Source organism: Macrotis lagotis, chromosome 3 (assembly GCF_037893015.1).
Source record: "Macrotis lagotis isolate mMagLag1 chromosome 3, bilby.v1.9.chrom.fasta, whole genome shotgun sequence".
Lineage (NCBI taxonomy): Eukaryota > Metazoa > Chordata > Mammalia > Peramelemorphia > Peramelidae > Macrotis > Macrotis lagotis.
The window spans coordinates 37,825,324-37,839,014 of record NC_133660.1 but is presented as its reverse complement, the minus strand read 5'-3'; the positions used below and the strand labels follow the sequence as shown (position 1 = coordinate 37,839,014).

The 13,691-nt window shown below is 37.3% G+C and overlaps 1 protein-coding gene across 11 annotated transcripts in view; it reads left to right on the top strand.

Annotated features, from left to right (window-relative positions):
- CCDC158 (coiled-coil domain containing 158) overlaps positions 1 to 13,691 on the top strand; it is a 112,788-nt gene that overhangs the window by 9,759 nt on the left and 89,338 nt on the right. For 4 of the 11 annotated variants that reach the window (XM_074228494.1, XM_074228491.1, XM_074228489.1 and 1 more), the window contains exons 2-4: positions 2,522 to 2,561; positions 8,892 to 9,029; positions 12,371 to 12,472. In XM_074228494.1, coding sequence (XP_074084595.1) covers positions 8,945 to 9,029; positions 12,371 to 12,472 — 187 coding nt within the window. In that variant the 5' untranslated portion in view covers positions 2,522 to 2,561; positions 8,892 to 8,944. Of the gene's footprint in view, positions 1 to 2,521; positions 2,562 to 2,625; positions 7,828 to 8,891; positions 9,030 to 12,370; positions 12,473 to 13,691 lie in introns of those variants that run through there. The other 7 variants (XM_074228492.1, XM_074228493.1, XM_074228497.1 and 4 more) reach the window with 5 other exon arrangements.

Genomic DNA, 13,691 nt, shown 5'->3' with positions numbered 1-13,691 from the left:
GTGCTCCTGAGCTTTTGGGACACTCCCACAAGGGTCTCAGTGTGTGAGGCTCTGTCCTCCCTCCTGGTCTGTGAATGACCATAAGCACCCCCCTCTGCCACGGGGCTGAGGTGGGAGGGGACCCTGCTGTTCTGTGGGGGGGCCTAGACTGTGATCAGGATCTGAATGTGGTCAGAGCCCCAGAGTCCTGCTCCAGAGGCAGAGGACAGAGCTCTGCATTCTCTCTTCACTCCCCTCCCTCAACTCAATGGGCTCATGCCCTGGGACTCCTGCTTACCGGCTGAGTCTACTTCTGTTTTCTGCTCTTTGTGTGCCCTAAGGGCTGGGCTCCACGTGCTCACTCTGGCAGAAGTCCCCTGCTGTTCCCCCACTTTGTGCCCGGTGCTCCTGGGGGTGCAGCTCAGGAGACTCCCTCGCTGCTGTGAGCCTTGGCTCCCAGCGCCCTGGGGCTGCCTCCAGGAGGCTGAAGTTCTTTGGCTCTGTCACGCCACCCCTCTGGCGGGCTGCCCCTCCGACCCCGGGGAGCAGAGCCTTTCTGCTCTTTTCCAGGTTACCTTGAGTAGGAGAACTGCCTCACTGGGTCCCTTTGTGGGTTCTGTCTCTGGAAAGTTTAGTTAGAGTCCTTAGTTTATGAATTTTATCAGAGAGCTCCTAAGACTAGATCCCTTCTTGTCCCAGTCTTGGCTCCACCCTGACATTAATGTTTTTAAATCAAGACTTTTTTAATAGGAGTCTTTTAAAAATGTGCATTTTGGAAAGATTAGTTAAAATTAGATGATATCGGGGTGGCTAGGTGGCACAGTAGATAGAGCACTGGCCCTAGAGTCAGGAGGACCTGAGTTCAAATGGGGCCTCAGATGCTTAATAATTACCTAGCTGTGTGGTCTTGGGTAAGCCACTTAATCCCATTGTCTTGCAAAAAAAAACACACCTAAAAAAATTAGATGATATCTGTAAATCTATTTAATTGGGTGTAGAGAAACTGCAATGTATTCACAATACACTACAAGGAAATGAAGTGGAGTTAATTCATCCTTAGTGTGGAATTCCAGCTCCTCTTTCAATATATCTTGGGTACCATATGTGATACAATGCCTATTTGTGAAATATGGATACATTAAATATTATGAAAGGTTTATTTTAGAAAAAATATAAGAGTGATATAATGTTTTCATTTTTAACTTTATTGTATCCTTTTGTATGTACTTTGGGGACCACAGATCTAGCTCACACCTGCCCAGTTTTTCTATTAGAATGGAATGAGACTTTGTTGAAATTTTTATACCTGCATGGAAATTTGGACATGTGATCACTCCTTTTTTTTCTAAATAGTAATTTACCATTCTTCCCTTGAGTCAATAATTTGTTCTTTTCTCCTTTGGCACCTCTTCTATTTTCCAACTTCTTTTCCTAATCACTGATCGTGATTTTCTAATCACATAGCTCAAGTTCACTTCCTTCTCTACTCTGAGATGTAGTTTGTCTGGGTCTGGTGACTAACTATTCCCCTACTTAGGTTTCAGTCCTCTATGGGCCAATTTTTTTTTTCTCCTTTCTACCTCAAAGTTCCTTCTCCTAAGCAGAGAAAACACACACATGTACTAGATAGACTACTGTTCAAAGAAGACTGTGACATCTGAGAGGAGATGCCATAACATGCATGTGAATTGAATTTAAAGCAGGGGTACTGTTATCAACCAAGATGAATATGAGGGACAGGAATGTTCTTGGTTCCTACCAGTCTCCTTTGCATTTGAAGAGAGCAATGTAGATGTGACCACCCAGTTTAGATAAGATAAATGCTGCCAAAAACAAGAACTGGTAATAAAGTTAGAACAAAGAAGCACAAAGATGCCTTGAGTTGTACCTTTGTGTCACTTTGTTGCTCTGTCACTTTGAGTAAATTCCTAAATCATCCAGAGACTTCTATTTATTTGTGGTATGGAATGATTATATTTGGTCAGGATTGTGACAGAATTGTAATGATAATATATTTTGAGAACTTGGAAATAGGTGAGCAGATACAGTGTGAGATGCACTGCATACAAAATAACAGCAATATTGTAAGATGATCAGTGGGAATGATTTAGCTTTTCTCAGCAGTGCTATGACCCTGGACAGATCTGAAGGAGTTATGACAAAGACTACTATCCATCTTCTGATGGATATCTGAATACAGATTGAAGCATACTTTTTAAAATTTTATTTTTTTTGAGGTTTTTTTTTTTTGGGTGGAGTGTCTGTTTTCTTTCACAACATGACTATTATGGACATGTTTTGCCTTACTACACCTTGAAGGGAGAGAATTCAGAACTCAAAAGTTTTAAAAATTAATGTTAAAACTTTTTACTTGTATATGGGGAAAAATGAAATTAAAAATATTGAAGCAAACAAATTAAGAAAATTTTGTCATTATTAGAATGAAGTCTTTCTTTGTAGTAGCAATTAAACCCATTTCCAAAAAACAGAAGGAAAAAATGTTAATAAAAATGTCTAAAAAAATTTTATTTTATTTTTGCAGGTGTTACTAGAATAAGTGAAAATAATCTCCAAGAATTAAGGTATTTATTTTTTGTGCTATAAGTATCTCTCACTTTAAATATACTTGACTTACAGAATGTTGAAATTATATAATTGTAAGAGTTATTTTTATGAAATGTGAAGCCATTTTGTAGAATTTGTCATTTTTAAGGATTAAAAATACTTTATATTCTGACATCATCTGCTTCTGAAATGTTTCCAGCTCCAATTTTACTTGACTTTCCTGCTCCCATGAGTCTGGGATTTCATCAACAGGGTAGTACACTCTTGAATGACCAAAATCATGGTCCATCCTATGTCAGTCTTATCCGTAGCCTCCCTGAAGATTAACCACCTGAGGCCCACTCAGTGCTCTATAGGAATCTTCTTGGCATTCTGTTATTGTGTAGTTGCACAGATTATCTTTTTTTTTTTTTAAGGTTTTTGTAAGGCAAATATTGTTAAGTGGCTTGCCCATGGCTCCACAGCTAGGTAATTAAGTGTCTGAGGCTGGATTTGAACTCAGGTACTCCTGACTCCAGGGCCGGTGCTCTATCCACTGCACCACCTAGCCTCTCCCACAGGTTATCTTTCAATAAAACCTTAAGTACCTCTTTTTCCTAAGCACCATGGTAGGTGCTAAGAGTTATTAAGACAGAAACAGTACCAACCCTCAGAGAACTTGGATTCTACAGAGGAGACAGTATGTGCACAAAAAGTATATACAAATGACTTTAAGGCAGTTTAGGGGAAGGTGCTTCCACCTGGGGGATTGACAGGGTCTTAAAATAGAATTGAATTCTGAAGGAAACTAGGGATTTTAAGAGATAAAAGGAGAACACTCTAGCCATGTTAACAACCTGGGAAGTCATATATGAGGGATCAAGAAGTTAGCTAATTTGGCCCAAAGAATGAAGGGGAAGAATATGACAAGGTAGTTTGGAACCAGAAAAAAAAGACTTTAGATACAAAACAGAAACTTTTGATCCATTCAGAGCCAGTGGAGTTTTTTGAGCAAAGGAGAGTCAGAAATTGATGCTTTGGCAGCTATAGAGGATGGGATTGATTGGGGATGTAGGACAGAGAGGTTTAGTCCAGGGGATTGAATTCTTATTATATGACTAATTCATCTTATTTTCAAGTATACATTTCTCCAGTGACAACTTTTAAATTTTATGTAAATCCTTATTTTACACATGTGACAGTTTGCTCATGTCCAACATAACATGCATTTTTCCAGTGCTCTTTGAGTAGTCCTCAACATCAGTTCTTTGGAGAAAGCTACATTCAATCATAGACAATCCCTAGAAGAACATGTATTAAAAGATATTTTGTTGCTTCAGATTGATGCTTATTTTGCATTTAAAAATATTGTACATTTTTCCAAAGGCAGGCTAACTTGCTTTTCTCCCATTCATTTCTGGATCTAGTTCATTATTTTCATAATCTGTTCCAGTGAATTGATTATGGATCTCATTTATGAAACTCTGCAATGTACTTGATGTACTTAGCATGTTCATATAGAAGTATATATTTTTAAGTGTGTAAGTGCTTGATGTACTTATATAAACAGAAATATTTGGAGGATCTGACAGTCTCTTGGATCTGGACTTTGCTCAGGAACTCTTCTCCAGCAACTACAAACATGGTTGCACACGTGTGTGTGTGTGTGTGTGTGTGTGTGTGTGTGTGTGTGTGTGTCTGTGTGTATCCTTGTCATCAAAGAAAATTATATCCGTTCTATCAAGATACATGATTTCGCTATACACCTTACAGGATTCTAAGGTAACATTTTGTTTAACAAATTAAATACATTTGAAAATAATTATTAAATAATGAACACAGAAGGATCTGATATTCCCTGCATATGTTAAATCAGTTGTGTGCCTGAACTTTGGGAAGATTACTTTAGCAGCCGAGTGGAGGATGGATTATCATGGGAAAAAATTTTAGGCAGGGAGACCATGCAGCAGGCTGTTTAAAGTCTGGGCATGAGGTAATGGGAACAGGGTGGTAGCAGTAGTATAGAAAGAAGGGAGTATATTTGAGAGATGTTATGAAATAAACTCAGACCTTGGCAACAGATTGGATGTGGACTGTGGAAAAAAAAAAGATAAAAGACTAGAAGGATTTTCTTGTTACCCTCAACAATAATAGGGAAGTCTCAAAGGAGGTTTGGGAATAAAATCAATTTTGGACTTAGTGAGTTTAAGATGACTAGAGGCAATCTATGTCAGGAGTCTGATAGGCAGTAGAAGATAGAAGACTGGAAGGCATCAGAGAGGGTTGGAGAAGTAGATCTGAGAATCAACCAGCATAGGAAAGAAAATTGAGCTGATGAAGTCACCAAATGATATGATATAGCAGAGGACCCAGGAGAGAGAGCCCTTTAATGAATGAGGAACCAACATGGAAGACTTGGAAGTAGTTGAATTGGAGAAGAAAAGAATGTCATGAAAACCTATGAAAGAAAAAAATAATGAGAAGAGAATGATATCAGACTGCTGAAAGTTTTAAGCAGGATGAGGACTGAGAAAAGCTCATTAGATTTGTCAGGAGATCTTCAATAATTTTAGGAAATGTTAAACAATTTTCATTTATTGAGAATTCTGTAGATGTACTTGAAATACAAATACAAAAGAAATCCTACTCAAGGAACTTGTGTTCTTCAGGGAAAGGGGAGAGAGATACTCTTTCCATGAATAAATGGAATAATAATATTAACAGATAATAATTATTATTATACACATATATATGTAAATATCTATACATCTATACACTCACAGACACATATATTTTGATCTGGGTAGATAAGGAAAGACTTTACTTAAGAAGTGGCAACTGAGTTGATCTTTGAATAGATAAAGGAATTCTATCCTACCTAAAAAGTGGAATCTAGGTGGAAGAGCATTTCAGGCATGGGAGGACATAGATGTTGGCCCTAATTTGAGGAATCATACTCTGTGACATTTCTCTAGCTCCTCATCCTTTGTCACTGATGTTGAAACATGTTATTTATCTTCATGCTATTTTGAAAATGCTTTTCATGAGACTCCATAAAATGAAGTTTCTTGTTTCCTTTGTAGGTACAATAGACCAATTTCACTAACTCTCATTTGCCCTCTCTAAGGAGAACCTGTTTGCCCTCTGTCAATTTAGCTGCAACTCTTTGTCTTTGAATTTTATTTTATTTTATTTTTTTAGGTTTTTGCAGGGCAAACGGGGTTAAGTGGCTTGCCCAAGGCCACATAGCTAGGTAATTATTAAATGTCTGAGACAGGACTTGAACCCAGGTATTCCTGATTCCAGGGCCAGTGCTTTATCTACTATGCCACCTAGCTGCCCCTTGTCTTTGAATTTTAAAGCAAGAATGTCAATATTGTTGCAGTTCAGTTCCTCTTGATAGTATTGATCACTGGACAAGAACCTCTCTTTTAGATTGCTAACAATTTAATATTTATGGGTAGTCTGAAGAGCTTTATGATTCTTAGCACTCTTTCTTTTCTCCCCCCACCTTTTCCTCTCTTGCCATTATGCTATTATTGAAAGGGGGCACAGTGTTTGATTTTATATTTGTATTTAATGAATTGCCATGATGAAAGAGTTAATGAGTTAATTCATTACCTAGTGGCCAGCCTACTCTTTTTTTTTTTTGCAAGGCAAATGGGGTTAAGTGGCTTGCCCAAGGCCACACAACTAGGTAATTATTAAGTGTCTGAGACTGGATTTGAACCCAGGTACTCCTGACTCCAGGGCTGGTGCTTTATCCACTGAGCCACCTAGCCACCCCATGGCCAACCTACTCTTGAGGAACCTAGCTGGATTTTACTAGTCTGATCCTCAGAGAACAGATGGCCTATTGCCAATACTAGTTTGATCATTTTTGCCAAAGCCTGTGGTCTGGCCTAGGCCTTTGAGCATCTTTGAGTGGTTACTTCATAATATCATGAGGCATCAGTTAAAGATTTTGTTACTAGAACAAGCAAATTAATGAGCTTTTTAGGATACAAATATCTTCTAATCCACAATTACCTAGCTACTTACTTAAAATCCTTGCCTTTCAATACAGCCTATAAATCAGAATTAAACTGAAGTCATTATCTACATGTAATATCCTTTTTTGGGCACACATGTTTCCCCACACTCGTCCAGAGGGACAACTGTTGTCAGGTTTCTAGGCTGTGCCTTGTGACACTTCCTTTTCTAAAACCATGTCTTAACTGTTGGTATATACATGCCACTTGCTAAAATTGCTTGTTAAATATGTTGCTGCTGCCTTCTTTAGATAATCATCTTCTTTCCAAATTATTACCTCTCTACCTATCTTGTGCTATGGTGAAGAGGGTCATACTAGATTTGGAGTCCCCTAATCTGAAATCTAATCAGATTTGACATAATTCTTAGCTACGTAACTTTGTGCTACTGAGGAGCTTTTTAGTTTCTGATCTATAAAATAATTGTAAATTACTTCTCATGGTGGTTATGATAATTTCTATATAAATATGAACCAATTTTTATTCAGTGGAAGCAAATGAATAAAATTTTTCAGAATTCTTAGTTTAACATTAAAGCAAATTTACCTTGGGCCAAAGTTGTCCTCCTTAGACCATGAGTCTTCACCACTTTTTCAATTTGACCCAGTTCTAGCTTATAGTCTTGACTCTGTCTCTATTGTTGTGGGCTTCTATCTCAGTTAACTCCCTTACCTCAAAAGCTAATTGAAAAGAAAGGAAACTACCTGTTTTATAGGAGGTGACCAGTTTTTGACCATGCCTGTCTTACTCATTTTGCATTGGGTCAAATCCTGTTGATTATGGAGGTACTTAGAACTATAATAATTTGGCATCTTAGAACCTAATGATCATACATATGCTTGTAGATTAGAGCTGGAAGAGCCCTGATCAGAGCTTCAACCCCCAAAGGTTAATAGATAAGAAAATGAGGCCTCTGGAGAGGTTAAATAGCTTGATGAAGATCACCCAGGAGTAAAATGCAGATCAGGGATTTGATTCTAAATCCTTGCTTTTTCCTTCTTCCATAAGAATCTTAAAGTACCTAATTTGGTGAAATATTCAAACAAAACTGTGATACAGTATGTAACTGTTTAATTAAAAACATTCATGACAGTCTCTTCCGTTAGAATACTGAAGTTGCCTAGCAGTGTTGGCAAACATACCATTTAGAATTCTTAATGAAATATCTCCTTGTTTTTCATTTCCCAAAATGATAACTTTAAACATATTAAGGTAGAGCTTGTTGAATTTAAGTTTTCCCAGACCACACTTCAGCGGACAAAAGTGAAAAGTGGTGAGTGAAATAAAGGCAAATTCTTTTCAGTAACAATGTAGTTTCAATGTAGTTGATAGATTGGCTAATTAGATACTTTTCTTTTTATATTTTGAGCTTTGAAGCCCTATTAACAAGTAACTTGATTTTTAATTTAAACTCAGTTTCCATGTAACACATTTTGGGTGCCTGAATTCTTAGCTGATCTGTGGCTGAAAATTTTTATGACGGCCTGTAGATTGCTATTGGTATGTTCAAGCTCCCTAAGGTTAAACTATTTGGAAGGAATAATCTTAGCAAATCTTTCTTTTGTCAAAGTCCAAAGTTTGCCTGTACTATGTTTGGCCCCAAACTAACTATGCTTTGCAAATATATATTAGGTTTTCTTCAGTAAGTAAAACTTTAGATTGTTTATGCAGGATGATTGATTATTCATTGTTGGCCAAATTTCTGATCAGGCCTAAACTTGTTGAGTAAGAGAATATTTTAGGCAAAGGCATATTTTTTTTCTATGTGCTTGTATTGTTTTTTTTTCTGCCTAAACTAGTCATGTAATTTCCAGTGTTATTCCTTTTGCCAGTTAAGAGCAGGTCAAAATCAATCTGTTTTCATATGCACTGAATGTTGCATCTGGATTGGATCCTGGCCTCCTTGGATCCGTCTTTCCTTAGGCACCCTAATCTGTAATATCCTATGGACTGGTTTAACTTAATTAAAATTTTAGTTACTTTATAATTGATTCCTGTTTTCCTGATTTTGACTTTGTAAGTAGTTTTTCTTTTCCTTGTTTGAAAATATAACCTTATAATAAATAGACAGCTAGGAAGGAGAAGAAGGCATTACCTAGTTCAGTAAGTGAAGCCAGTTCCTTGTTAAGTAGTAAGAACATAGGGACTCGTCCCTCTTGAGCATCACTTTGGGAAAGCCATGAGGCTGAAAAAAGGCCATCCCAAACCAATAATTTTATTATCTTAATACTAAGTAATAATAGCATAGAAATGTTCTAAATAAAGATTGAATTTGTCACAATAAAGTAATTTAAAATCTGAACAAAAGCCTCTTCTCTTGACTTTACTTGATTACAGCTAATAAGGCAATTTCAAAAGATACCCCAACTCCAGGAAGAGCTATTATCAGCATGGAAGCAAAAGGGCACATGGAAGCAAAAGGGCACATGGAAGCAAATCAGGAAGATGCTTCACTGAGCATTAGAGCGAGTGGAAGTAAGCACTCTTTACGTTGAAAAACAGTATTCAAAATGATGCAGGAGTCCAAGTCTAATTGCTGTTTCACCTCAATAGCATGATTATATTACTGGGTTAAGGTGCTTATTGCTAGAGATCCTTGGATGGGGAGATTCTGTGCTTCATTTTGGGTGAAGAAATTGTCAGGTTCTGACTCAGGAGGGTAAGAAAAGGCATATAGACTTTAATTGACAGGTTGCAATAGGTTACTGCAAAAGTTCACAAATTAGCTTCTTTGGAGAAGCAGTAAGATAGTGAGTTTCAGTATTGCTGTGAGCTAAAGGGACAAAAGGACAGGCTTATTAAAGAAGGTGAGTTTCTAAGAAGGTAGTAAAGTTAAGGAAAAAGACAGTTTAAAAAAGAGAGGGGAAACAGTTATGAAATGGTGGCTTGGGTTTAGATCAACATGGATCCAGCCATATGGAGCTGGTACCACTTAAGTCCAGCAGCATAGAGCTAGGATCCCAGGGATCCAGCATGGAGAAGGTCTCTAGTGCAGGGAGGAATTGGGGAGGGGGGGTCAAGGAGTGACCCACCTGGATGTGACTGGAGTCAGGCTTCACCTTGAAAGGCTAGGAGCCAGACAGGTAGAGCATGGGTAGGGCTAGGGAGTCAGCAGTCCACAGAAAATAGCAGACAAATACAGACAACAGTACAGGAAAGGCTAAACAATTTATTCTCTAATATTTATCCTTCAACAAACTGACCATTTTGCCTAATATGATTGTTTTCTAAAGAAAAAGACATTTTGTATTTCAAACCCCATAACTATTCAAGTATTTTTGTCATCCTTTTTTGAGTTTTTAAATTGCTTCCTTTATCTTTTCTGTTTTAAAACTAAGGCAGGAAATATTTATTAAACATAGCCCCTGTCCTTGAACAGCTCATAGTCATTAGCAGGGGTGGGCAACTTGGATATTTTTAACATCATTTACTGGTCATAAAAAATGATCATCTTAAAAGTTAACTTTTAATTGATTCAACCCTAAAAAGCTCCTAGATTTATTTGAATTTCAAATCCTGCTCTTTGGTTGCCTTGGCAGTACCAGACCAAATGATTGCACAGGCCTTTTATAATGCAAAGGCCAGACATTCCCTGCCCTGATCTAACTGGAGAGACAGAAAACAAACAACTATATACAAACAAGCTATAGAGAGTATACATTGGAAATACTCAAAAGAGGGAAGGCACTAGAATTAAGAGGGATTGGGAAAGGCTTTTTGTAGATGGTGGGATTTTACCTGGGACCCAAAGGAAGTCTGAGATTGCAGAGGTGGCAAAAAAGAGGGAAAGAATTCCAAGCATGGAGGACAGCCTGGAGGCAGGAGATGGAGTGTGGAGCCTTTGTGAGAGGGAAGTCAGCATTGGTGGACCAGAGTGGATGCAGGTTGAGTAAGGTAGATTCCCAGTCAGGAAGGGCTTTACGTGCTATAGAAAGGATTTTGTATTTGATCTTGGACTTGAGAGGGAACCACTGAAGTTTTTTGAGCGGTGATGCTGGTGACTTGTTTAGATCTGTCTGTTAGGAAGATCATTTTAACCACTGAGCAGAGTATGGATTAGAGTCAGAAGGGACAATTTGAGATTAAGCAAGCTATTGTAATGATCTAAGCATTATAGGGCCTGAATCACATTGCTAATAGTGTCATCAGAGAGGAAAGGAGCATATTGGAGAGATGGTACAAAGGTAAACTCAACAGATCTTGATAGCAAAATGGATAATAGGTATTGGGAGAGAGAATGACAAATCCTTTGATGTTTCAAACCTTTGTACTTGAATACTGATGCCATGATTTTAGTGAGGGAATGGGGGTATGGTAAGTCACTAGCCTCACTTTTCTCCTCCATAATCATCTGGGTCCAGTGGCCAGATATGAATCAGGATGACTGGAGATGGCCCTAGATGTAAGGCAATCAAGGTGAAGCGACTTGCCCAAGGTCACACAGTTACTTAGTGTCTGTGGTCAGATTTGAATTTGAATTCAAGCCCATCTGTCTTCAGAATTGGCCCTTTACCCACTGTGTCATCTAACTGCCCTTGACATTATTAGGAAAGATAGGACTAGATGGCAAAGTTTAGAGAAAAAGGAAATGACTTCATTTTTGTACTTGTTGAGTTTAATATATCTATGGGACATCCAGTTCAGACTGTTCAAAAGGTAGGTGGAGATTCAGTCAGAGAGGTTAGTTAGTTGGTTGAGTAGATTTGAGACTCCTCAGCCTGGAGCTAATTGAATTCTTGGGAGTTGCGGAGATCACCAAGTGAAATAGGAGAGACATAAAAGAGAAGAGGACCCAGGATAGAACCCTGAGGAACTTCCCCTCCCAGTTTGTCAGTGGAGATGTCTGGGAGAAGAGGGAATGCTTAAAGTGGCCTTTTCTAATCTGAAGGTAAAAGTAAGAAAACTGGAATGATCATAATGACAGTGAAGGAGTTAAGGCTTCAAAGACAATAATGATACTTTGCTCTGGATGAACAAAAATCTTTAGAAGAGATAGAAAGTTGTCTAAAAGAAATGAGAGATGGAATTTTTGAGACATATATCTCAACTTTGCAAAGTTAAGGAAGACTAGATAATTTTCCCTTATCACTATCTCCCTTCCACTGTACTGCAAAGTACTGATTTTTTTTCTTACTGATTAAGAATTCTCTAGTTTTGCATTCTGCTTCATTTTTTTCTTGTAGAATTCCTCCAATTAGTTTTGCATGTACAAATTTGATTGTAGTTATTTTTTTTAACAGCACCTTCCCCTCCTATTTGCCTTACATTTCCCAAGTTTTTTAAATTTAAGTATAATGTAGTGCCATAGATTTAGAACTGGGAGGGACCTTAAGAGATTATTGAGTTTACCTCTTGATTTTATAGATGAAGAGATTCTCATTTTCTTTTCTTTGACTCTTTGACTTTCCCTTCCCTTACCCAGATAAGAGTGTGAATAACAATCCTTAACCCCAGTCCAGTCCATGCCCTTGTCCAACTTCCTAACCTAAATAATAATCCATTTGTTCAAAAAAGTATTTATTTTTCCGAAAAAAGTATTTACTTTTCCCCCTTCTATTTCTTTTCCCATTTTATCTATTCTGAATTCTATTTTCCTGTTAATGGACCATATGTTTACATGTTCCTTATTCTCTCTATCTCTCATGAAAGGGTAGGGCTTCTGAAAGGCAAAAGTTGAGTATCTTTTATCCCATTCCCAAGTTAGTAACATGTATAAATATATATATTATATATATATATATATATATATTAACTTTATCCTCCTTTTCTCTTGTTTTCTTGCTTTTGTGTGGCTTTCTGTTGTGCCATACTCCCAGAAACTCTGCTTCATGAAGGAGAAAGTATGGCGTGGTGGGAATCTCTCTGTATCCTGAGTCATGAGGCACAGCATTCCAACCCCCAGGCTTTACCATCAGCAGGCCAGTATATACTACTTCTGGATATATGTTCCCCCTTCCACCCAGGATTTTGAGATTCCTTTAGGGCTTCCATATGTGTCCTCTTGGGAGTAGAATTTAGTTATAGGAGGCATGACCATTTCTTGGAGAAAAAATGGCCTTCTCTCAAATGAAATGTATTAAGAGAGAGACCCCTCATCATCTTCCCACCAAATCTTGGGAGTATGCTTCATTGGAATTCATTGTTTTCCCTTGGTCTCGGCTGGCACTCACTCCCTTCAACTCTCAATCTCATTCCTCCTCTGTACCTACCCCACTCTCCAGTAGGTTTCCATGCTTGTAGGAGACTAAAAAGGTTACTATCCCCTTTTCTGTTTATACCATATTATGTGGGAATGCATCATAGTCTCTTTCCATCTATGTCTTGATTCAAAGTGATTTACCTGTGGTAGACTTTACTTTACAAATATTGATTTACTTATAGGTAAATAGAAGTTTTAATTTACAGTATTCTTTCTTCTCTTCTCCTGACTCTTTAAAGTCCTGCTTAAGCTTCTTTTGTCCCTTGATGTTCTCTCTTGTTTTTTTAACCACTGATCAAAAAAATTAATATCAATATTTTTTGATTATTGATAGCTTTGTTTTTCCTAAGAAACATGAGACAATTGATTACATTGTTTAGACTATTCTTGAAAACTGGGCTTTTTGTATGTGTTTTGAGTGTTTACAAGTTGAATGTTATGCTCTTTGGAGGACTGTCTCAGATGATTCTCTTGTTGAAAATCCATCTTCTTTGATGATTAGGTTCATTTTTGCTGTCTGGTATTTTTGTGGTGCATTCCAATTCCTTCCTAATCTTTAACCCAATCTTTTCTTTCATTTCTTTAGGTGTGGAGTATTTGAATTGATTTGCCTTCCTCTTTGCAAAATTTGTTGTTATGGAATTCTGAATTTTATTTACATCAATTATTGAATTTTAATTCTTTTTAATTTTTCTATGTTGGTGATTTGTGGATTCTGTCAGTATTAGCTGTTTTCTAAACTAACAGACAATTTTCTTGTATGATTTGTTCTCACATATTTTCTTCCATTTCAGTATGTTTAATTCTTAAATCTTTTTCCAGAGGTTTTCTTATTTTGGAGCTCTTCTCTATTGTATATTCTTATTTATTCTTTCATTTTTATTGTTTTTTTTTCAGATTTCTGATTTATGACCTAATTTCAGTTTCTTCATTTAAAA